The 22,699-nt window shown below is 45.3% G+C and overlaps 1 protein-coding gene across 1 annotated transcript in view; it reads left to right on the top strand.

The window, feature by feature from the left end:
* The window catches only part of IPO13 (importin 13), a 49,882-nt gene that overhangs the window by 13,744 nt on the left and 13,439 nt on the right, over window positions 1-22,699 (top strand). Inside the window, 8 exon segments of the mRNA XM_075832624.1 lie at window positions 13,841-13,981; window positions 14,997-15,138; window positions 16,017-16,183; window positions 16,427-16,547; window positions 19,441-19,588; window positions 20,958-21,139; window positions 22,301-22,327; window positions 22,420-22,554. Coding sequence (XP_075688739.1) covers window positions 13,841-13,981; window positions 14,997-15,138; window positions 16,017-16,183; window positions 16,427-16,547; window positions 19,441-19,588; window positions 20,958-21,139; window positions 22,301-22,327; window positions 22,420-22,554 — 1,063 coding nt within the window.

Below are 22,699 nucleotides of genomic sequence, written 5' to 3'. Positions count from 1 at the left end.
TATCACTAGAAGGTCATTGGCTGCTTACACCCCGATACTATCACTAGAAGGACATTGGCTGCTTACACCCCGATACTATCACTAGAAGGTCATTGGCTGCTTACACCCCGATACTATCACTAGAAGGTCATTGGCTGCACAGACCCCGATACTATCACTAGAAGGTCATTGGCTGCACAGACCCCGATACTATCACTAGAAGGACATTGGCTGCTTACACCCCGATAATATCACTAGAAGGACATTGGCTGCTTACACCCCGATACTATCACTAGAAGGACATTGGCTGCTTACACCCCGATACTATCACTAGAAGGACATTGGCTGCTTACACCCCGATACTATCACTAGAAGGACATTGGCTGCACAGACCCCGATAATATCACTAGAAGGTCATTGGCTGCTTACACCCTGATACTATCACTAGAAGGTCATTGGCTGCACAGACCCCGATACTATCACTAGAAGGTCATTGGCTGCACAGACCCCGATACTATCACTAGAAGGTCATTGGCTGCTTACACCCCGATACTATCACTAGAAGGACATTGGCTGCTTACACCCCGATACTATCACTAGAAGGACATTGGCTGCACAGACCCCGATACTATCACTAGAAGGTCATTGGCTGCACAGACCCCGATACTATCACTAGAAGGACATTGGCTGCTTACACCCCGATACTATCACTAGAAGGTCATTGGCTGCTTACACCCCGATACTATCACTAGAAGGTCATTGGCTGCTTACACCCCGATACTATCACTAGAAGGACATTGGCTGCACAGACCCCGATACTATCACTAGAAGGACATTGGCTGCTTACACCCCGATACGATCACTAGAAGGACATTGGCTGCACAGACCCCGATACTATCACTAGAAGGACATTGGCTGCTTACACCCCGATACTATCACTAGAAGGACATTGGCTGCTTACACCCCGATACTATCACTAGAAGGACATTGGCTGCACAGACCCCGATAATATCACTAGAAGGTCATTGGCTGCTTACACCCCGATACTATCACTAGAAGGTCATTGGCTGCTTACACCCCGATAATATCACTAGAAGGACATTGGCTGCTTACACCCCGATACTATCACTAGAAGGTCATTGGCTGCTTACACCCCGATACTATCACTAGAAGGTCATTGGCTGCACAGACCCCGATACTATCACTAGAAGGTCATTGGCTGCACAGACCCCGATACTATCACTAGAAGGACATTGGCTGCTTACACCCCGATAATATCACTAGAAGGACATTGGCTGCTTACACCCCGATACTATCACTAGAAGGACATTGGCTGCTTACACCCCGATACTATCACTAGAAGGACATTGGCTGCTTACACCCCGATACTATCACTAGAAGGACATTGGCTGCACAGACCCCGATAATATCACTAGAAGGTCATTGGCTGCTTACACCCTGATACTATCACTAGAAGGTCATTGGCTGCACAGACCCCGATACTATCACTAGAAGGTCATTGGCTGCACAGACCCCGATACTATCACTAGAAGGTCATTGGCTGCTTACACCCCGATACTATCACTAGAAGGACATTGGCTGCTTACACCCCGATACTATCACTAGAAGGACATTGGCTGCACAGACCCCGATACTATCACTAGAAGGTCATTGGCTGCACAGACCCCGATACTATCACTAGAAGGACATTGGCTGCTTACACCCCGATACTATCACTAGAAGGTCATTGGCTGCTTACACCCCGATACTATCACTAGAAGGTCATTGGCTGCTTACACCCCGATACTATCACTAGAAGGACATTGGCTGCACAGACCCCGATACTATCACTAGAAGGACATTGGCTGCTTACACCCCGATACGATCACTAGAAGGACATTGGCTGCACAGACCCCGATACTATCACTAGAAGGACATTGGCTGCTTACACCCCGATACTATCACTAGAAGGACATTGGCTGCTTACACCCCGATACTATCACTAGAAGGACATTGGCTGCACAGACCCCGATAATATCACTAGAAGGTCATTGGCTGCTTACACCCCGATACTATCACTAGAAGGACATTGGCTGCACAGACCCCGATACTATCACTAGAAGGACATTGGCTTCTTACACCCCGATACTATCACTAGAAGGACATTGGCTGCTTACACCCCGATACTATCACTAGAAGGTCATTGGCTGCACAGACCCCGATACTATCACTAGAAGGACATTGGCTGCACAGACCCCGATACTATCACTAGAAGGACATTGGCTGCTTACACCCCGATAATATCACTAGAAGGTCATTGGCTGCTTACACCCCGATACTATCACTAGAAGGACATTGGCTGCTTACACCCCGATACTATCACTAGAAGGTCATTGGCTGCTTACACCCCGATACTATCACTAGAAGGACATTGGCTGCTTACACCCCGATACTATCACTAGAAGGACATTGGCTGCTTACACCCCGATACTATCACTAGAAGGTCATTGGCTGCTTACACCCCGATACTATCACTAGAAGGACATTGGCTGCTTACACCCCGATACTATCACTAGAAGGACATTGGCTGCTTACACCCCGATACTATCACTAGAAGGTCATTGGCTGCTTACACCCCGATACTATCACTAGAAGGTCATTGGCTGCTTACACCCCGATACTATCACTAGAAGGACATTGGCTGCACAGACCCCGATACTATCACTAGAAGGTCATTGGCTGCTTACACCCCGATACTATCACTAGAAGGACATTGGCTGCACAGACCCCGATACTATCACTAGAAGGACATTGGCTGCTTACACCCCGATACTATCACTAGAAGGACATTGGCTGCTTACACCCCGATACTATCACTAGAAGGACATTGGCTGCACAGACCCCGATACTATCACTAGAAGGTCATTGGCTGCTTACACCCCGATACGATCACTAGAAGGTCATTGGCTGCTTACACCCCGATACTATCACTAGAAGGTCATTGGCTGCTTACACCCCGATACTATCACTAGAAGGACATTGGCTGCTTACACCCCGATACTATCACTAGAAGGACATTGGCTGCTTACACCCCGATACTATCACTAGAAGGTCATTGGCTGCTTACACCCCGATACTATCACTAGAAGGTCATTGGCTGCTTACACCCCGATACTATCACTAGAAGGACATTGGCTGCACAGACCCCGATACTATCACTAGAAGGTCATTGGCTGCTTACACCCCGATACTATCACTAGAAGGACATTGGCTGCACAGACCCCGATACTATCACTAGAAGGACATTGGCTGCTTACACCCCGATACTATCACTAGAAGGACATTGGCTGCTTACACCCCGATACTATCACTAGAAGGACATTGGCTGCTTACACCCCGATACTATCACTAGAAGGACATTGGCTGCTTACACCCCGATACTATCACTAGAAGGTCATTGGCTGCTTACACCCCGATACTATCACTAGAAGGACATTGGCTGCTTACACCCCGATACTATCACTAGAAGGACATTGGCTGCACAGACCCCGATACTATCACTAGAAGGTCATTGGCTGCTTACACCCCGATACTATCACTAGAAGGACATTGGCTGCTTACACCCCGATACTATCACTAGAAGGTCATTGGCTGCTTACACCCCGATACTACCACTAGAAGGACATTGGCTGCTTACACCCCGATACTATCACTAGAAGGACATTGGCTGCACAGACCCCGATACTATCACTAGAAGGACATTGGCTGCTTACACCCCGATACTACCACTAGAAGGACATTGGCTGCTTACACCCCGATACTATCACTAGAAGGACATTGGCTGCACAGACCCCGATACTATCACTAGAAGGTCATTGGCTGCTTACACCCCGATACTACCACTAGAAGGACATTGGCTGCTTACACCCCGATACTATCACTAGAAGGACATTGGCTGCACAGACCCCGATACTATCACTAGAAGGACATTGGCTGCACAGACCCCGATACTATCACTAGAAGGACATTGGCTGCTTACACCCCGATACTATCACTAGAAGGACATTGGCTGCACAGACCCCGATACTATCACTAGAAGGACATTGGCTGCTTACACCCCGATACTATCACTAGAAGGACATTGGCTGCTTACACCCCGATACTATCACTAGAAGGACATTGGCTGCTTACACCCCGATACTACCACTAGAAGGACATTGGCTGCTTACACCCCGATACTATCACTAGAAGGACATTTGCTGCTTACACCCCGATACTATCACTAGAAGGACATTGGCTGCTTACACCCCGATACTATCACTAGAAGGACATTGGCTGCTTACACCCCGATACTATCACTAGAAGGACATTTGCTGCTTACACCCCGATACTATCACTAGAAGGTCATTGGCTGCTTACACCCCGATACTACCACTAGAAGGACATTGGCTGCTTACACCCCGATACTATCACTAGAAGGACATTGGCTGCTTACACCCCGATACTAGCACTAGAAGGTCATTGGCTGCTTACACCCCGATACTACCACTAGAAGGACATTGGCTGCTTACACCCCGATACTATCACTAGAAGGACATTTGCTGCTTACACCCCGATACTATCACTAGAAGGACATTGGCTGCTTACACCCCGATACTATCACTAGAAGGACATTGGCTGCTTACACCCCGATACTATCACTAGAAGGACATTTGCTGCTTACACCCCGATACTATCACTAGAAGGTCATTGGCTGCTTACACCCCGATACTACCACTAGAAGGACATTGGCTGCTTACACCCCGATACTATCACTAGATGGACATTGGCTGCACAGACCCCGATACTATCACTAGAAGGACATTGGCTGCTTACACCCCGATACTACCACTAGAAGGACATTGGCTGCTTACACCCCGATACTATCACTAGAAGGACATTGGCTGCACAGACCCCGATACTATCACTAGAAGGACATTGGCTGCACAGACCCCGATACTATCACTAGAAGGACATTGGCTGCTTACACCCCGATACTATCACTAGAAGGACATTGGCTGCACAGACCCCGATACTATCACTAGAAGGACATTGGCTGCTTACACCCCGATACTATCACTAGAAGGACATTGGCTGCACAGACCCCGATACTATCACTAGAAGGACATTGGCTGCTTACACCCCGATACTATCACTAGAAGGACATTGGCTGCTTACACCCCGATACTATCACTAGAAGGACATTGGCTGCATACACCCCGATACTATCACTAGAAGGACATTGGCTGCTTACACCCCGATACTATCAATAGAAGGACATTGGCTGCTTACACCCCGATACTATCACTAGAAGGACATTGGCTGCTTACACCCCGATACTATCACTAGAAGGACATTGGCTGCTTACACCCCGATACTATCACTAGAAGGACATTTGCTGCTTACACCCCGATACTATCACTAGAAGGACATTGGCTGCTTACACCCCGATACTATCACTAGAAGGACATTGGCTGCTTACACCCCGATACTATCACTAGAAGGACTTTGGCTGCTTACACCCCGATACTATCACTAGAAGGACATTGGCTGCACAGACCCCGATACGATCACTAGAAGGACATTGGCTGCTTACACCCCGATACTATCACTAGAAGGACTTTGGCTGCTTACACCCCGATACTAGTTTGCTGTTCAGACACCAGGACATTAGCGCCAGATCCGGTCTCATTGACAGCAATGAAATGACAAAGAATGAGCCCCCGGTACACAATCCGTCATCGATCTCCGCAGCGCTGTTAATGCAAATCGTACTTCTATATTGTATATTACCAGGGCTGGGCGGAGGCCGGGAACCGCGGACCTGACAGTGAGCGTTGGCACTGATGAAGCTATGAAGGCTTCCCGACTCAGGGGTTTTTATTTGTTAATCTCTAAATTCCCTCATTTTACATCCAATGCATAATATAAGTGTAGTGTACCGCGAAAGTCTATGGAGGACCCTGTGTTTAAAGAAGAACAGTCACTTCTCCTGTCTATTTTAGTATAAGGGCCTGTTCACATCAGCGTTGGCTTTCCGTTCCGCGGTTCCGTGGGAGGTTTCCGCCGGGTGAACGACGCAACGCAAAGTCAAACTGAAACCACAGCTTCCGTTTCAGTCACCATTGATATTAACGGTGATGGAAACATTCCTAATGATTTACGTTCGTCACCATTCCGGCAGGTTTCCGCTTTTCCGACGGAATCAATAGCGCAGTCGACTACGCTATTTATTCCGTCATTAAAACAGAAACCTGCCGGAATGGTTCACCCGACAGAAACCTCCGACAGAACCCCGGAACGGAAAGCCAACGCTGTTGTGAACAGGCCCTAATACTTATATTCCCCATGACATAACATTCCGGAGTATCTTTTAGAACTCTGCGTTCTGCCGTTCCTCTGTTATTCCTCCTAGAAATGTATGAATAAATAGACAACTGGGTGTTACCTTTCCCCTTGTCATCACGGGGGCGTCCCTACACACTGACTGTGTCCGCACTGATTGGACAGTTCCAGACTTGTAGGGCCCCCCCTGTGTTGACAAGGGGAAAGGTATCACCCAGTTGTCTGTTTATTCATACATTTCTAGGAGGAATAACAGAGGAACGGCACAACATAGAGATCTAAGAATAGGTGCCCCCGTATTGTTATTTCATGGGGAACACAATTATTTAGGAGCGGTGACTGGTCCTTTTTAAGATAAAAAAAAGGGGGGGACAAATTGGTCTAATTATGAAAAATGTTAAAATTCACAGGCGTAGCCTAAAACGTTCTAGCCATTAAAACAGTTCTAAAAATGTATAAAATTAAAGGGGTATTCCGGTTACTACAAGTTTTCACTTATCTACCGTATAGGTGATAACTAATTGATTGGCTCGGCAGTTTCCGTCAGTGACATCGCGTGTGACTGGAGCGGCAGGTGCATGCGCCACCACAGATCCATTAAACTCCTGGCAGTGGGCTTGCGGCTGGGGAGAGAGGGGGACACGGGACCCCCATTCCAGCAATTGGTGGGGGTCCAAGCGGCCAGACCCCCCCCGATCTATTAGTAATCACCTATCCATTGAATAGGTAATAACTTGTAGTAACGGGAATACAGCTTTAAGGGTTTAAATGAGGAGTCCCTTTTTGGACTTTCCTTTTTGGTTAGGAAGGTCCCCCAAAAATACACTGCTCAGACCCCCAAGCAATCCGTTGTAATCCGCGAGGGGACCTGGCTTCAAATGTCCAATTCCCCTGCAGCGCCACCACAGCTGTAACGAAGCATTACACCCTGTCCATTGATATCAATGGGCTGTACCTTCATGGACAAGATCCTCCGGAGAGGGAGAATATCTTTGCCGCTGATCCTGCTCTGGCTAATTGATGAACTTTATGAATGAATGATCCCTTTATTAACTCCGTCCACTAAGGATTTGTCACAGATTTTCATTGTGGTTTCCGCAACCAAAATCTGCAACACTTGACAGTACAAACCACGTGGACGGGGCTTTTTAAAGGGCCATGCACAAGTAGTGAAAAAAATCTGCATGAATTTTCAATCTGCACCGTGCCCATTTTGTTGTGTGATGCAATGCAATGCAAAGGGTGAAATCTGCAGTAAAATGTGCATGCAACGCATGCTGATTTCTCCTTCATATCAGTGGGGGAGACAGCACTGTAAGTAGAGGCTCTGGCCACTAGGAGGTTGACACTAGGTATGAAGAAGTCTTGGCTCCCTCCAAGCAGGCTGTACATTGTTTCCCTCAGACACTGGCTAAATCCGTTTTTCGCCTGGTGTCCTAGAAGGCCGATATGGCTTGTTTCTCACATCTGCTGCTTTTTTTTTGTGGAGTTTTTTTTATTTATTTCCTTTCTCTCTGGAAAACCAAGCCGGTCTCTGCACTGACTACTTCTCACCGCCGGTGACCTAATTTTCTGCATCCACAGTGGAGTTACTGGCGCTCCACCTATCAGCGCGAGGTTACTGAAGAGGTGACCCTGCAAATAACCGAAGACTACAGAGGGGGAGTAAAAATCTCCCGTCCGCTTCTGCATGCGGGTGCTGGGCAGGATGATCTTGATCTTCAGAGGCAGTTCCATATGCCCAATTCCATTCCGGGCCCCTTAAGGGATCGATCCTTTCACGATGGGACAAATCTCAGACTTCTTTGAATGTTCATTCTCCTGCCTTGTGGATTTGTCAGGAGTTGTGCTGGTGAGAGTCCTGGCTGGCCATCACACAAGGATGGTCCTTCCTTCCCCTCCAGTGGCTTGCAATCTCATCGGATACCAGGCTGACCGGGTGGGGTGCTGTTTTTGGCCTACACAGGGTCCAGGGCACCTGGTCGACAGAGGAGTCATCCTTAAAGATCAATCTGAGGGCAATCTTCCTGTACCTCCTCCAATGTCACCTGGTCAGGATCCAGACCGACAACTCCACAGCGGTTGCCTATCTGAACCACCAGGTTGGCACCAGGAGTGCTTCGGCTCTTTGAGAGTTCTCTCAGATTCTTCTAAAGGCAGATAGTCGTGTTCCAGCATTGTCAGCGGTCCACATATCAAGAGTGGAAAACTGGGAGAGTTCACCCAGGCGTATTCCATCATCGTTGTGAAAAGTGGGAAACACTGGAAGTGGATCTCTTCTCGTCACATCATAACCACAAGGTTCCAACTTATGTGGCCAGGACGAACAATCCCAGGGCCATTGCGATCCACGCCCTGGTCAATCCATGGGCCGAGTTTTTTTTCTACTGTATCTGTTCCCTCCGATTCCGCTCTTGCCCGGAGTGCTAAAGAGGGAAGACGTTCCCGCAAACTTGATGGTACTGGACCAGCCTTGCCAGGCCTGTATGCTGACCTAGTTGACCTGCTTGCAGACGCATCTTGGTGTCATCCAACTCGACCCAACCTCCTTTCCTAAAGTCCACTATTCCACTCCACTTTAAATCAGATGTGTTTAACTATGTGTTGAAGGCCAGGAAGCCCATCTTGTGGTATGTTCTACTCCTAGAATCCTGTCTGTGATGCAATCAGACCTCTTATCTGGCACTTGAATTGTCTTCTCTTTAAAGCGTCTCTGTCACCACATTATAAGTGGCCTATATTGTACATGATGTGATCGGCGCTGTAATGTAGATTACAGCAGTATTTTTTTTATTTAGAAAAACGATCATTTTTGATGGAGTTATGACCTATTTAGCTTTATGTTAATGAGTTTCTTAATGGACAACTGGGCGTGTTTTACTATATGACCAAGTGGGCGTTGTGGAGTGAAGTGTATGACGCTGACCAATCAGTGACATACACTTCTCTCCATTCATTTACACAGCACATAGCGATATAGCTATATCACTATGTGCAGCCACATACACACAGAGTAAAGTTACTGAAGTGTCCTGACAGTGAATATACATCACCTCCAGCCAGGACGTGATGTCTATTCAGAATCCTGACCACTTCTGTAGGGTCTCTGTGATATTTACAGCAAGGCAAGCGTAATCTCGTTTTAAATGACAGGTTACATCGTAATCTCGCAAGATTACGCTTGCCTTGCTGTAAAATGCTACAGAAGTGTCAGGATTCTGAATACACATCACGTCCTGGCTGGAGGTAATGTATATTCACTGTCAGGACACTTGAGTAACGTTATAGTGTGTTTATGTGGCTGCACATAGTGATATAACTATATCGCTATGTGCAGTGTAAATGAATGGAGAGAAGTGTATGACGCTGATTGGTCACTGATTGGTCACTGATTGGTCAGCATCATACACTCCTCTGTACAACGCCCACTTGGTCATATAGTAAAACACGCCCAGTTGTCCATTGATAAACTCATTAGCATAAAGCTAAAATAGGTCATAACTCCGTAAAAAATGATCGTTTTTCTAAATAAAAAACACTGCTGTAATCTACATTACAGCGCCGGTCACATCATGTACAAGAGAGGCCACTTATAATGTGTGACAGAGACTCTTTAAGGGTCAGGTTTTTGCTTTAGCCATTCTTTTTCAGCGGGCATTGGCCCAAGTGAATTTTTGGCTCATGTCGTCCCTTCATTCAGTCACCCCCACTGAGCCTTGGGATCTGTATTTGGTCTTTGGAGCTCTTCAGGTCTTTCCTTTTGAACCCTTGAGGGACAATTCGCTGCACTTACTTTCCGGGAAAAGTCTGTCTGGTGGCTGTCTCTTCCATTACAAGAGTCTCGGATTCTCTTTTTGTTGTTTCTGAAGGACCACGCAATAGATTGGTGGCGTCCAAGTCCACTGTTGCGTGTTTGATCCGGTCTGCGGTTTCGGAAGCCTTTTGGTCTCAGGGTAAAGTTCCCCTCCTCGGGTCACTGCATTCTACAAGGGCTGTTTTTGCCTCCTGGGCTGTCGGGCATGAAGCTTCAGTTGCTCAGGTCTACAGGGCTGCTACCTGGGTTTCGGTGCAAACCTTCACCAAGTTTTACCAGATCCATTCTCTGGCCTTTTCTGATGCCAGTCTTGGTCGCCAGGTGCTGCAGGCAGCTGTGTGTTTGGGGGGCCGCAGGGCTGTACCTTTTCTTTTCATTTCCTCTCATTCCCCGGAACTGCTTTCGTGCTTTGTCCCCAATGATTTAAATGAGAAAATTGGATTTTTGTACTCGCCTTTTAAAATATTTTTCTCATTGCATTCAATGGGGGGGGACACAGATCCTGCACTCTTTTGTTTGCTCCAGGCCCAGAACCTCTTGTTCTGGCTGTTTTGGTTGTTGTTGTTTTTTCTCCCGGGCCGTGAACTTTTTGTTGATTTTTGTCTTCTACTTTTGGTACAAACTGATTTAGCCAGTGTCTGTGGGAAGGGTTTGGCCTGCCTGTGGTGAGCCAAGAGTTCTTCCTGCCTAATATAAACCTCGTGGTGGCAAGGGTCTACAAGCATGGTGCGGCCCCGTCCCCAATGAATGCAACAAGAAAAAGATTTTACAGTATGTAAAAAAAATTAATTTCTTTGCTGCGAATTCGCAGCAAAACCAGAAGAGGAAAATGTTCGTAACATCTGATCCCGATTTAAAAATGTGTTTCCTAATCTAGGAAACCTGTTTAAAGAGGCTCTGTCACCAGATTTTGCAACCCCTATCTGCTATTGCAGCAGATAGGCGCTGCAATGTAGATTACAGTAACGTTTTTATTTTAAAAAAACGAGCATTTACCTGCAAACGCTGTTGCTGCTGCAGAATCAACTGTAGCCTCTGGTGCCGATGTGGCCGTCACGATGCAGGACCTGTGAGTGACGTCACAGATCTGCACTGTCAGAAGCTGGGCGTTCTGAAGAGAAGAGGATGTTACTTCTCATCAGAGCGCCCAGCTAGTAAAAGTATTAAAAATGCCCCGATGTACGCACATAATACACGCCCACTTGGACTTGTACTTTTAAACACACCCACTTGGACTTTTGCAAGCCTCATTTGCATAATTACAAAAATGGTCATAACTTGGCCAAAAATGCTCGTTTTTTAAAAATAAAAACGTTACTGTAATCTACATTGCAGCGCCGATCTGCTGCAATAGCAGATAGGGGTTGCAAAATCTGGTGACAGAGCCTCTTTAAGGATTTAATGTGGTCGTCCCCTTTGGTCAAACCCTTCTGCTTGACAGGTTCCCCGTTAACAATGGTTGTTGGTGACTGATTTGCTAATTTTAAGGGTAAATGAACTCCTGGGCCATGCATTGCACATTGCCAGGGCTGCTCTTTGTAATGGCTTTCTTTCTGGCTAATAAAGGAAGGGAGTTCTATTAACTCTTCACATCCCATTATTGCATGTGCTTTAGGGGTTCCCTATAGAGAACAAACCACTTAAGTCACATGACACAAACAAGCGATAGGCCCATTCAGTGTCTGCTTACAGCTTGTTCTTTGGATTCTGGGAGATACTGTCTTTACACTGGACACTGTACAGTCATCTTAAGTTGAAAAAAACTGCCCTACTGCATAGATAGGGGGGACGGGACCTTTTGTCCACAAGCTTACTGACTGTTTCCAGGGACAACCTGCAGAATTGTATTTGTGGCTCTGGGATATAATACAGGATGTAACTCAGGATCAGTATAGGATAAGTAATGTAATGTATGTACACAGTGACTCCACCAGCAGAATAGTGAGTGCAGCTCTGGAGTATAATACAGGATGTAACTCAGGATCAGTACAGGATAAGTAATGTAATGTATGTACACAGTGACTCCACCAGCAGAATAGTGAGTGCAGCTCTGGAGTATAATACATGATGTAACTCAGGATCAGTACAGGATAAGTAATGTAATGTATGTACACAGTGACTCCACCAGCAGAATAGTGAGTGCAGCTCTGGAGTATAATACAGGATGTAACTCAGGATCAGTATAGGATAAGTAATGTAATGTATGTACACAGTGACTCCACCAGCAGAATAGTGAGTGCAGCTCTGGAGTATAATACAGGATGTAACTCAGGATCAGTACAGGATAAGTAATGTAATGTATGTACACAGTGACTCCACCAGCAGAATAGTGAGTGCAGCTCTGGAGTATAATACAGGATATAACTCAGGAGCAGTACAGGATAAGTAATGTAATGTATGTACACAGTGACTCCACCAGCAGAATAGTGAGTGCAGCTCTGGAGTATAATACAGGATATAACTCAGGAGCAGTACAGGATAAGTAATGTAATGTATGTACACAGTGACTCCACCAGCAGAATAGTGAGTGCAGCTCTGGAGTATAATACAGGATGTAACTCAGGATCAGTACAGGATACGTAATGTAATGTATGTACACAGTGACTCTACCAGCAGAATAGTGAGTGCAGCTCTGGAGTATAATACAGGATGTAACTCAGGATCAGTACAGGATAAGTAATGAATGTACACAGTGACTCCACCAGCAGAATAGTGAGTGCAGCTCTGGAGTATAATACAGGATGTAACTCAGGATCAGTACAGGATAAATAATGTAATGTATGTACACAGTGACTTCACCAGCAGAATAGTGAGTGCAGCTCTGGAGTATAATACAGGATATAACTCAGGATCAGTACAGGATAAGTAATGTAATGTATGTACACAGTGACTCCACCAGCAGAATAGTGAGTGCAGCTCTGGAGTATAATACAGGATGTAACTCAGGATCAGTACAGGATAAGTAATGTAATGTATATACACAGTGACTCCACCAGAAGAATAGTGAGTGCAGCTCTGGAGTATAATACAGGATATAACTCAGGATCAGTACAGGATAAGTAATGTAATGTATGTACACAGTGACACCACCAGCAGAATAGTGAGTGCAGCTCTGGAGTATAATACAGGATGTAACTCAGGATCAGTACAGGATAAGTAATGTAATGTATGTACACAGTGACTCCACCAGCTGAATAGTGAGTGCAGCTCTGGAGTATAATATAGGATGTAACTCAGGATCAGTACAGGATAAGTAATGTAATGTATGTACACAGTGACTCCACCAGCAGAATAGTGAGTGCAGCTCTGGAGTATAATACAGGATGTTACTCAGGATCAGTACAGGATAAATAATGTAATGTATGTACACAGTGACTCCACCAGCAGAATAGTGAGTGCAGCTCTGGAGTATAATACAGGATGTAACTCAGGATCAGTACAGGATAAGTAATGTAATGTATGTACGCAGTGACTCCACCAGCAGAATAGTGAGTGCAGCTCTGGAGTATAATACAGGATGTAACTCAGGATCAGTAATGTAATGTATGTGCACAGGGATATTGTTAACTATTATGACATCCATGGGCAGTTTAAGGGGCGCAGAGAGTCCCGTCATGCCATGCTCGGTCGGTAATGGTGTGTGTTTTCTTGTTGTTTTCTCAGGTATGTCAACACCCTTCTCAAACTTATCCCTCAGGCACTCGGCTTGCAGGATCAGCTCCATCAAGCAGTTCAGAACGGAGATATCGAGACTTCCCATGGGATCTGTCGGATTGTGGTGGCTCTAGGAGAAAACCATTCCCGGTATGTAGCGCTCATCATTCCCACTGATGGAATCTTGTAAATCTGGTTATTTTGTTGGTGGGAATATGAAACTTATAATCACTTTGTGCTACTTGGTCAATACATAAACCACCTAATGCAGCTGAATCAAGACATGAGACTTTTATTTCTATCAATCAGAGGACACACGGGGCGGTTGGTGCTCCACTATAATCCGGCATCTGATAGTCCAGCACAAATCTGCAATATAGAGTGGAATGTCACATGACTAGGAAAAGAAGAAGCAGAGAGGGTTAAAAACAAAAACAGCAGCAGATTTTGTGATGGATTTTTTTTTTAAATTTCTGACTCCTGGTCTGCCTGAATGTTCTCTAAGTAAAGCTAATATATGCCAGTCCGATAATCCAGAACATCCCAGAATCCTGCACCTATCAATCATGTAAAACCAATGGTTTATGAATTCCTATTGACAGGGGTTCTCATGCACTGCACAATTTTGAGGCCAGGCTTACGTGCGACTGGCACTGCAGTAGCCTCCCTGTCCATGCACGGTGTTGTTCAATGGAGGCCGCTGATGGATAGGTCTGGTCACATGTCCCTACATCAGCGGCCATGTTGGAACTGGAGCTCCGTACAGTCAGTGATCAAGATTGGACTGAATAAGGGGGCGACACTATACCGTTCCAGATGTTGGAGCAGATCTTATATGAACATTATGTTCCTGACTTTATGTGCCGTTTCCAGAGCATTTGGGAAAATAAAGATAAAGTGTCCGACCCCTTTAAATTTCGTGTCGGACTATTTCTCTGCGCTATTCAATGCCGGATTAAAGGAGTTTTACCGTAACCCTCCTCTCTTTCGTATCTGACCCCTATTATTAGTATTATGTGTTGCAGGATGATCTCCCGCCCTGTGAGTTGTACCTGACATCCCTATCAGTAGCCCCAAAACTGGGCAGCGGATAATATAATATCAATGTAGTTCTATATAATATTCGCTCCCGGTCAAGTGTCAATCCTTGTGCGATCTCTTGCAGGGCCCTCTTGGATCAAGTCGATCACTGGCAAAGCTTCCTGGCACTAGTGAATATGATCATGTTCTGCACTGGAATTCCCGGGCACTATCCAGTCAATGAGACCACCAGTTCTCTCACGCTGACGTTTTGGTACACGCTGCAGGTAAGGCTTCTCTTTTCGGATGCCGTTTCCTGGCGTCACCACTAGGGGCACAAGTCGTTTTTAGTTTTTTTAGAATAAGCCTTCAAAGGGATTGTACAGTCTTATGTAAATAAAACTCTATCCTTGTAGAGTGAAAAATTCAGCAGCCTTCTAATATACGCTGTGCTTCAACGCCTCACTATTTTCTAGTAGCTCTGTTTATTGTCAGTGAATGGAAACATGCTTGTTTACTTCCGAAGGTGCATGGGTCATTAAGTGTTAATCGTTAAACCGAGTTCTTGGCCACTGAATGTAACTAAGAATGTTTCAGTTCACTAAGGGTGTGTTAAACTAGCAAAAATGGTGGCAAAGAATTGCTGTGGTTTTGAGAAAACACAAAGATTTTGGTAAATGTGGCATTTTTGCGGCAATTTTTGCAGAACCGCTGCAATTTTGCCATAACCTCGCCCATAAAAGCCACAAAACGACCTTGTGTGAATACACCCTAATGATGGGTTGCAATGGGACGCAATGACTTATAGTGGTGTCCAATTTCTGCTCTCCGTGGCAAAATCTCAGAGATTCCCATATAGAAAATGATTCATCGTAACATTGTGAATTTTTCTGCTTTCCTTATCGGCTTAAATTGGTGGGAGTCTCTTTCCATCTGGCTCTCCTATTTGTTTGCGGCAAGAGCGTGGGAACAAAGTTGTCAGACAATATCCCGTGCCCTGATGTGCCCAGCGTTGTGTGCTGGGATATGTTGGACCCTACAGAGACTAATATTATATTAAAACAACATTTTATCGAAATAATAATTGGACTCAAAATAGTAATTGGGTTAAGTACACTTTTATGGTATTCACAGTCCAGGTTTTGAAAAACTTCTCTCTTCCTAGGACGACATCCTCTCGTTCGAGACGGAGAAACAGACTGTATATTTGCAGGTTTATCGCCCAGTCTATTTCCAGCTGGTTGACGTTTTGCTTCAGAAAGCTCAATTTCCTGCGGATGATGAGTATGCTTCCTGGTCGTCCGATGAGAAAGAGCAATTCCGAATCTACAGGTACCGAGGCTTTATCTTAATGTGTAATTTATCTGAATCACGGACAGCCCCAAAAAAGGGTTACTGTGGAAGAGGCGGGCGGGACAGTGCAAATGTCGTATTAAAATATCCGGGCCACGATACTGCGGGAAATGACCATACGCGGATACTATCGGGCTATGTGCTGCATGTGCACTGGTCAGACATATTGATATCCGATATCAGTCACTCGGTCACCAGCAGACTCTTCCTTTTGTTTTGCAGGGTGGACATATCTGACACTCTTATGTATGTATATGAGATGCTGGGAGCGGAGCTGCTCAGTAACCTGTATGAGAAGCTCGGACGCCTCCTGACCTCTTCAGAACAACCCACGTCCTGGCAGGTAAGTCTGGAGACTCCAGGTGAGACGTCCTAACGTGATGTATCATGTCCTTGTGGCCGCTATGCAAGTCTTTGTGTCGTCTCCCTTTGTCAAGTTGTCCGTTATACTCTCTTTCTAGGAAAGCTGATGGACCGCCGTTGCAGCTTCTAAAGTCTTTGTCACCCAACTTTTCTAGAGTCCTCAATGTCAAATAGGTTTGTTAGGCAGTAAACCTTCCCCTGCTCCAATATCCCTGATAACTAGACCTCCTTGTCATAGGTTTGTAGGAAAGTTGGTGACCAGTCGTGTGGGACCTGTAACGGGTACCGTGTGGGTTATCACTCCGCTTTCCCTAGAACACATGAAGAGAAAATTAAAAGATCTTAAAAATGTATTTGTCCGTTTGACATAATTGGTGTAACACTTTGTGCACTGACTCCATCTTCTGACAACTGATAACCTGTCCACCGGATAGGTCATTTGTATGTCATCGGTGCTGGTCCCACTACCGGACCCCGCACCGTTAAGCCGCTTTGGTGGCCCGCGGCACCGGATGTTATGGCACATAATAATATGTATGGAGCCGGTAGCAGTTGGCTCCGTACATCGCATAGCGGCCGTGCTGCAGGTCCGCTCCTATTCACTTGAACAGAACTGCAGCTCAGCCGCTATTCCGTGGCCGGAGCCAACTGCTTCCGGCATGTGCGTCCGATGTATGGAGGCACCGGACCAGCTGATCTGTGCGGGGCCCGGGTGTCAGACCCCCACAGTTGATGTACTGATGACCTATCCGATGGATAGGTCATCAGTTGTCAGAAGTTGGAAAACCCCTTTAAAGGCCATGTACACCTTCGAAAGAGATTTTGTTTTAAATAAAAAGGTCAATCAGTGTGTTTTGTGCAACGTTATAATTAGTTTTTATTAAAAATTATTTTTACTTTTTGAGATACAGCTGCTTTGTATTCTGTATATAGAGCAGCTGTATCGTTCGCTATGACCTGTATCCGTCAGGTCCGCTGGACTGACGGGTTCAGTGTCAGGGGGTCCTGCATGTCTCTGACATCTAAATTATGAACTCTCAGACACGCAGGCCCCGCTAACACTGAACCCGTCAGTCCAGCGGACCCGACGGATACAGGTCATAGCGAACGATACAGCTGCTCTATATACAGAATACAAAGCAGCTGTATCAAAGTAAACATTTTTTTTACTAAAAACTAATTATAAAGTTGCACAAAACACACTCACTGACCTTTTCATTAAAAAAAAGAAATCGCTTTTAAAGGTTTACATAGCCTAGAATTGTTTTACAGCTTAGTATTTTACCCTCTGTCTTTCCCAAAATGTGACAAATCTGCTGTAGGCATCTGATTTATTACAAAAACAAATAATGTTATACTGACATTGTAATTACTGAAGGACAGAGACTTCTATACGGCTGATTTGGTACTTTCAAAATGATAAATGTGCCCCCCTCATCATTCCTTAAAGAGGCTCTGTCACCACATTATAAGTGCCCTGTCTTCTACATAAGGAGATCGGCGCTATAATGTAGGTGACAGTAATGCTTTTTATTTAGAAAAACAATCTATTTTTACCACTTTAGGAGCGATTTTTAGCTTTATGCTAATGAGTTTCTTAATGCCCACGTGGGCGTGTTTTACTTTAGACCAAGTGGGCGTTGTACAGAGGTGTATGACGCTGACCAATCAGTGACCAATCAGCATCATACACTTCTCTCCATTCATAGCTATATCGTTATGTGCAGATACACTAACATTACTACAGTGTCCTGATAATGAATATACATCACTACCAGCCTGGACGTCGTGTGTACTCACAATCCTGACACTTCTGAATCTTTTCTGTGAGATTCCAGCAAGGCAAGCGTAATCTCGCGAGATTACGATGTAAACAGTCATTTCAAACGAGATTACGCTTGCCTTGCTGGAATCTCACAGAAAAGATTCAGAAGTGTCAGGATTCTGAATAAACATCACGTCCAGGCTGGAGGTCATGTGTATTCATTATCAGGACACTGTAGTAATGTTAGTGTTTCTGCACATAACGATATAGCTATGAATGGAGAGAAGTGTATGATGCTGATTGGTCACTGATTAGTCAGCGTCATACACCTCTGTACAACGCCCACTTGGTCTAAAGTAAAACACGCCCACGTGGGCATTAAGAAACTCATTAGCATAAAGCTAAAAATCGCTCCTAAAGTGGTAAAAATAGATTGTTTTTCTAAATAAAAAGCATTACTGTCACCTACATTATAGCGCCGATCTCCTTATGTAGAAGACAGGGCACTTATAATGTGGTGACAGAGCCTCTTTAAGCGTCTGTATGAGGTGATATAATGTAACCCGCAGCTATCGGCCGGCCTTCATTCACAGAGAACTGCTGAGCGTGCAGGGACTGGCTTGACTTCTGCGTCATTGCATTAGCGGGTTAGGAGTGTGTTTTTCACACCCGGGCTTGGATGACTGGCGGATTACACCCATGCAAGTAATGGCGCTCAGGTTCTTGCTCAATTTTTAACTCCATTTGTATTCCAAAAAACTGCAACATTTATTATAAATGTTCAGGGATGGAAACCTCTGTGGGATCTTTAGTTGATTGGGACTTCCCTGTCCATCTATCACACCTGCCTGTAAGTCTATGGATTCCGATCATAGTCCTATATTAGGGAATTGGTTTAGAAACATATTCCCAAGTATGAACTTGTAGGTTAATCAAAGGTGAAGCTGCACTTCTAGACGGTCGTGTTCCTTTATTACCAAATACTATCCGTATATTTGTTATAATATATCATTGTTATTATTTTGGAGTCCTAAAAAATGATGGACTGGCGTTCAGGGGTCCCGCAGAATGACGGCGTTCTAACGGTAACATTCTTCGTCCCCTGCAGCACACAGAAGCTTTGCTCTTTGGTTTCCAGTCCATTGCCGAAACGGTTGATGTCAACTACTCGGATGTCGTCCCCGGACTCATTGGCCTCATCCCAAGGATCAACATAAATAACGTGCAGCTCGCAGACACCGTGATGTTCACTATTGGTAAGGGAGACCGGTATTGGGAGCGTGGCACATTGAAAATCCATTCAATTCACAAGTACCAGGGGTTGACAATGTTTTAACCAAAAGTGGCAAAGAACATTCTTTTTTTTAAAAACAACCCCTTTAACGGGAATGTGTCGCTAGAAAAATAATTTTTTTTTTTTAGTTAAACTGTTAGTATATAAATGATTACACATTGTTCTAATTTTTTAATTTTTTCACAAGTCAGGAAATATTATAAATTAGATTCTAATTTATAACATTTCCATGTGCTGGCCACTAGAGGGAGCAATTCCCAAAATTGCAGCATTGGCATGTGGTAAAGCAACCTCATTGCTTTATGCTGCAAAATTGGAGAAGACACACACGCTCTAGTGTCCTCACACAATCCCCCCTCCCTTATTCTGGCTAGTGCCAGGAGGAGGAGGGGGTTGAATCTTCAAACCTCCTACACTATGTGCCGCCATTTTTTTTGAGCGAATGCACAGTGTAGGAGGATTAGATACAGTGGTAATCACACAGTATAACACGAACATACACAAACATAACTTACCTGCTCCTGCTGCGTCCGCTCCCTCCGCTCCTAGACCTTGCTTCTGAACATATGGACGGAAGCCGCGACCGGAAGTAGTCACCTTACTGTCCGGCCGCGGCTTCCGGTCCACATGAAAATGGCGCCGGATGTCGCTCGGCTGAACACCTCAGACGGCGTACGCTGCAGTGAATGGAACGGCTCCCGTTCGCATTCTCTATGGGGATGTATGTGCCGTATTCCATCTCTGTATGTCAGCCCCCATGGAGAAGTAAAAGAAAGAAAAAAGAAAAACACAAATAAATAAAATTTTAATAATAACATACTAAAAGCAAAAACATATAAAAAAATTTTTTTTCGTGACACCTTCCCTTTAATGTCAACTGTTGCCATAGAATTAGATGCAGCGTCTACAAGTTCAGTTCAAGCCGATTGCAGATATAAAAGTTCCCTCAAGATGACTGGAGTTTTATTTCTGACCCTGTTGAGTAGGACGGGCGCTCATGAACCTGCCGCAATTTTTTTTCAAAAGCAAGACTTTAATTCCAGACCCAATAAATTGACTAGTTCTTCCCCTGGACATCACTGCAGCACCAGGAGGGGCACCACGTTTGTGACGTATTTTATTAGTTGGTCTTCTGATATGACATTTCTGGGACATCCGGTCAGCAGTTCTCGGGGGCAGAACATTCATGTATAAAGTTTCCATGTTCTGACCTATGAATGTTCTCCCCACAAGGCTCAGCACATGTCAATGATGGTCAATGATGGTCGTTTGTTTGTTTGTACCGCGTCGTGTAACTCTTTGATTAATGATTTTGTTGCTTGTATTATCAGGGGCGCTGGCTGAATGGCTGGCCGACCACCCGGTGATGATCAGTAAGGTGCTGCCGTTAGTCCTCCACGCTTTGGGGAACCCTGAGCTGTCCGTGTCCAGTGTCTCCACCTTGAAAAAAATCTGTCGAGAGTGCAAATACGATCTTCTTCCCTACGCTGCTAATATCGTCGCCGTGTCCCAGGTAACGTCGTCCTTCACCTTTCTACTAATTGTTTGAGTTTAAGGTTTACTTATATAATAAAAAAAAAGTGCTACAACTCTCTAATAGACCTTGTTTCCGTTACTACTCACTTTCAAGATCTCTGATTGCTGTTAGTGGATGGAAACATTCATCTTTACATTAAAGGGTTATTCCTATTACAGAGATTGATGTCCTATCACTAGTATTTGCATCACTGTCAAATCAGTGGGGGTCCGACTGCTAGGACCCTCACGAGTTGATGGCAGTTACACTAACTGGAAAGCCCCTTTAATAACTGCTTGTGCAGGTTGTGACAAATTTCACAGGTTTTTGGGTAGGAAAAAGCCGGCGCTCACACGAGAGTCGCACTTTGACTTTGCCAGTGCTGCCTCCTTTTTCCTTGTCTCTAGTACTGATTGGGTGGGCGAGGCGGACTAAGCCCACCCGTAGGTGTCTCCTTCACATCTTTCATATTCATACGTTTGGATCCTGCTTGAAATTGGATTGTCATTGATGTCACAGGTTTAGGATCCTTCATGTTGATCATGATTTAAAAAAAATTCTACCATCTTCCCCATGTAACGTCCTTCCTGTGCGGCGCGACATGAGCTTATATGTGTCTGTTGAAGCCCGGCAGGTCTGTTATGCCCCCTATGATATTAGGTGCGGAATAACAAAAGATTAAAGGGGTTTTCCAAGTTATTTAAAAAATTGGCCAATGCAAAAAAAAAAGCCATGACTTACCTCCCAGATCCTCGTCGTACCAGCGCCGCCGCTCCGTTCCTCCTCACCGCTGTGTAGTGACATAGCTGCAGCGCTGACGTGCCCGTATACCCACTGAGACCCGTGATTGGATGTGGGTATAAGGCATCGCTTCAGCTATGTCCATACACAGCGGCGGGCAGGAACGGCAGCGGAGGCGCACAGACTTCTCTTGTACAATGATCCGTAATTGATTTAATATTCTCACGTAGCGGCGCCTGCGTGCGGCTGAGACCGCGTTCACTTGCGGTGGCCAATAGCCTTATGATTTTGCCGGGAATTATCTAGAAAATCGTGCGGCCGTTGGCCACCACAAATGAGTGGTTGCGGTGCCGCTACGTGGTGCCGTACCCTGACCAGGAACGATACTTGAGTAATTCATGGTGTTTGTCTTTCCAGGACGTGCTGCTGAAACAGATCCACAAGGTAATGTTAATATTCCCTGTCTGCGGCCGACGCGCTCGGGACATTTGTGACATCAGGACCGGTAATAACTGCTGGGGGTTGTTGTCTTGCAGACCAGTCAGTGTATGTGGCTCATGCAGGCTCTCGGTTTCTTGCTATCAGCGCTGCAGGTGGAGGAAATTCTGAGCAACTTGCACTCGCTCATCACCCCGTATATCCAGCAGTTGGAGAAACTGGCAGATGAGACGGTAAGTGGAGCTCGTACAGGGAAAAGCATTTTATTATTTTTTTGTAAGTAAAGCTTGATCGGTCTATTGAAAAGTGCGGCAAGTTTCTATTATTCAATGGGGGAATTGATCAAAACGACTGCAAAGGAAAAAGTGAAGAAGTTGC

This window comes from Rhinoderma darwinii, chromosome 7 (genome assembly GCF_050947455.1).
Source record: "Rhinoderma darwinii isolate aRhiDar2 chromosome 7, aRhiDar2.hap1, whole genome shotgun sequence".
In the NCBI taxonomy this organism is placed as follows: Eukaryota; Metazoa; Chordata; class Amphibia; order Anura; family Rhinodermatidae; genus Rhinoderma; species Rhinoderma darwinii.
This window is presented reverse-complemented; position numbering and strand designations above follow the sequence as displayed.